This window comes from Eumetopias jubatus, unplaced genomic scaffold (assembly GCF_037043125.1).
Source record: "Eumetopias jubatus isolate StellerSeaLion01/CBP00866 unplaced genomic scaffold, mEumJub1_p1.0 scaffold_258, whole genome shotgun sequence".
Taxonomy (NCBI): domain Eukaryota; kingdom Metazoa; phylum Chordata; class Mammalia; order Carnivora; family Otariidae; genus Eumetopias; species Eumetopias jubatus.
Window position 1 is genome coordinate 70,699 of NW_028275064.1, and position 3,017 is coordinate 73,715.

Genomic DNA, 3,017 nt, shown 5'->3' on the forward strand with positions numbered 1-3,017 from the left:
CCCTCCCGCCCCCATCTACTCCTTTCCCTCCCTCACTCGCTGACTCTGCCAGGACCAGCCTTTGGGCCGTGGGTGTGCAGCCGTGCTCCACGTGAGCCGAGCGGCCCCCTCCTGGGCGCAGGAGGCCCCTCAAAGTTACCAGACCTCAGGCAAACACACAAGCAAAGAAGACGTGAGCGTGGGACGGAGCACATCCAGGCATCCAAAGAAGTGACCGCCTGCAGGCCACACGCACAGGCCAGGGGCCCGTGGGAAGGGAGAGCATTCAGGCCCTTGGCCTTCCCCTGTTGTCGGGTGCCGGCAGCCTCTGAGGTGCTGGAATCCAAGGCACTCCCCAGGGTTGAGCAGGTGGGAAGATAGGGCAGGAGATGAGGACGTTGGGAGCCCGGCCGTGCCTGGTGATTCTGCACATGCACTGTCCGGGTCTCTTGCTCTCAGCCGGCAAGGGCTGGGTCGCTCCTGGCTCTCGTACCGTAGCAAGGGCTGCCGAGACTCCTTGACCCAAAGCAGATCCTGAATCACCCCAAGATATCAGCCGTGACGGGTGACCAGGGCAGAGACGTGCTCAGCTTCATGACCAAGTTGGAGGTCAGTCCTGGGAGACGGAGGCTGGGGGAGGTCCGGTGGGAGTGGGCTTTGAGCAGGAATGGGCCCGGCATAGTGGTTAGGAGCGGCAGCCAGGCAAGCAGCCCCGGATACGTAGAGGACACGTTCCCACGTGCCCTCCTCTTCCTCCGGCGGGGTAGGTGGAGGAATTGTGCCGTCCTAAGTACCGCTGCAGGTTGATGTTTTTCTTTGAGAACAACCCCTACTTCCAGAACAAAGTGATCATTAAGGAGTATCACCTTAGCATTGCCGGTAAGAGTGGGCTTGAGCTTCGAGGGTGCTGGGGTCGGGCAGGGGGCCCTTGGGAGCGGAAGGGGAGGTAGGCGGGGGGGGGGCCCGGGGGGGGGCAGGGCCGGGACCCTGCCTGGGAGGGAGAGAGGCGGGGAGGTTGAGAGGGAGAGAGGCCGAGAGGGATTGGTTGCTAGGCCGTTGAGAGGCTTTCCTAAATTTTCCATTCCTGCAGGATATCGGGCGTCTCGTTCCACTCCAGTGCAGTGGTTCTGGGACAATGCACATGGAGCTGCCAGGCGCAGGCACGAAACCACCAGCCTTAACTTCTTCAACTGGTTGTGTGATCCCTGCTCCCCAGGGTCTGACGGCATCGCCGAGGTGGGGACTCTGCGGCCTTCGTCCGCCGGGGTGATGCCTGGGCCCCGGTGCTTGGGAACGGGGCCCGGGCTCCTTGCTCAGCTAGTCTGTTTCCCCACCAGGTCATCATCGAAGACCTGTGGTCCAATCCCCTGCAGTACTACCGGAGGCAGGAAGGCAGCCGAAGAGAATGAACTGAGAAGAGGGCCTGTCGGTGAGAAGCCGGGGGCGCTGGGTCCTGACTTGTGTGTGTGGCAGGTGCCGGGACACAGGCTGGTTGGCGGCGGGGACACTGAGGCTCAGGGGAGCCTTGGCCCCAGCTCACCCAGAGAGCGGTTGGCAGGGTGAGAGGGGAACCTCGGGGAACTCAGGGTCCCCATCCAGGCAGGTGCGCCCATGCGGGCACGTTCAGGGACCCCAGGATGGCAGCTGGAATGTCCCAGGTCACTCCGGAGAAGGAAGACTTCTCCACCCCGTTTCTCTGAACCCTCACCCGTGCCCGTCGACCCCCTCTCAGGCCTTCTGCCGTTCGTTCATTTGGGGATGTCCTGTGTGTCTTTACGAGTGGGGCTGCCTCCTTCCATTCCCGCTCCTGTGCCCAGAATCCCAACTTCCCTCCGCGGTCCCGACCACCCCGTGGCCTCGCACAGCCACACGGCCATTCTAGGGAATGGCACTGGGCCTTGAGCAGGAGGCTCGTGAGGCTCTAGCTGAGTTGGAAGAGGGATCCCACGAGGACAGAGGACACCCTCAACACCGCCTCGGCTATCCTTGGTATTATGCAATTTCACGAATCCCTGACGTGTGTGTGTGTGTGTGTGTGTGTGTGTGTGTGTGTGTGTGTGTCGTGTGCATGGCAGCTGTGTGGAAGTGTGTGTGTGTGTGTGTGTGTGTGTGTGTCGTGTGCATGGCAGCTGTGTGGACGTGTCCACTTCAGAGCATCAGAATCTTACCAACAAGAAATCGTCGAGGAGGCCACCACCGCTGTGAGAGATGTGTGGACGAATCTACGTGGTGCTCTGCCTGCACAGGTCACAGTTGTGAAAAGGATCACCAGTGCCCGCTCTGGAGAGTATCCAGCACCTATGTGGGGAAGGCGAGAGAGGCATAAACAAGTTAAGAAGTTCTTTGCGTCTGTGTGTGGGTTTGTACTTGGAGCCAGGATATGGGGAGGAGGCAGTCAGCCTAGTGGGACCCTCCACCCCATGGCCTGTGGGATTCCATGTGTGGCGGTGAAGTTCAGCATGGGGGCAGGGCAGTGGAGGTCAGGGCTCGGCATGCGGACAGAGCACCCCCCATCCTAGGTAGGGTCTACGAGGAGCTCGGTCAAAGGCAGACCTCTCTTCATGGGAGCCTTGTCCTTTAGGGTAGGGCACACAGGCGGGGAAGGGTCCTGGCGAGCGGGACCCTCGTCGCCTGGTGGCTCCAGGCACCGCCTCATTGACACCGCTTGAGGAGCTTGGCCCAATAGCCTTGCTACCTGGAAGCGTGCCCCACATGCTGTGATCGGTTCCCATGCGTTCAACCGGTCAGGAGCACTGCAAAACCCACGTGTCCCGAGGAGAAGATGGAGGCATTTCCTTGTGCTCCCTGCAGACCCAAGCCCTCCTGCGCCGCACCACCTGCCCACAGGGGACAGTTCCAAGCACGTGTGACGGAAGGCAGGTTTGAGTGCTGGGCACTGTGGCTTTGTGAGTGGGTTGTGTGGGAGGGAGTTGCATGCCCACGTACACTTTCGGGTGTGTGTCAGCGCATGTGGGTTCGTGTATGTGTGCCTGTGCGTTCGGCCCCCTGAGCATGGCCCTTTCCCGGGGATCTTGTGT

The 3,017-nt window shown here is 61.2% G+C and overlaps 1 protein-coding gene across 1 annotated transcript; it reads left to right on the forward strand.

Annotated features, from left to right (window-relative positions):
- Positions 1-750: 750 nt before the first annotated feature.
- Positions 751-2,321, forward strand: LOC148161296 (testis-specific Y-encoded protein 1-like). Its single transcript, XM_088020833.1, has 4 exons — positions 751-858; positions 1,070-1,215; positions 1,317-1,408; positions 2,109-2,321. The coding sequence occupies exons 1-3, from the start codon at positions 786-788 to the stop codon at positions 1,386-1,388; spliced, it is 291 nt and encodes a 96-aa protein (XP_087876959.1). The 5' UTR covers positions 751-785; the 3' UTR covers positions 1,389-1,408; positions 2,109-2,321.
- The last annotated feature ends 696 nt before the right edge of the window (positions 2,322-3,017 follow it).

What these genes read in the sequence shown, in the direction of transcription:
- LOC148161296 (XM_088020833.1), top strand. Translation starts at nt 786, where the DNA reads ATGTTTTTCTTTGAGAACAACCCCTACTTCCAGAACAAAGTGATCATT. An exon ending in GTATCACCTTAGCATTGCCG is followed by an intron (nt 859 to 1,069) that starts GTAAGAGTGGGC and finishes CCATTCCTGCAG; the next exon opens with GATATCGGGCGTCTCGTTCC. An exon ending in GGTCTGACGGCATCGCCGAG is followed by an intron (nt 1,216 to 1,316) that starts GTGGGGACTCTG and finishes TTTCCCCACCAG; the next exon opens with GTCATCATCGAAGACCTGTG.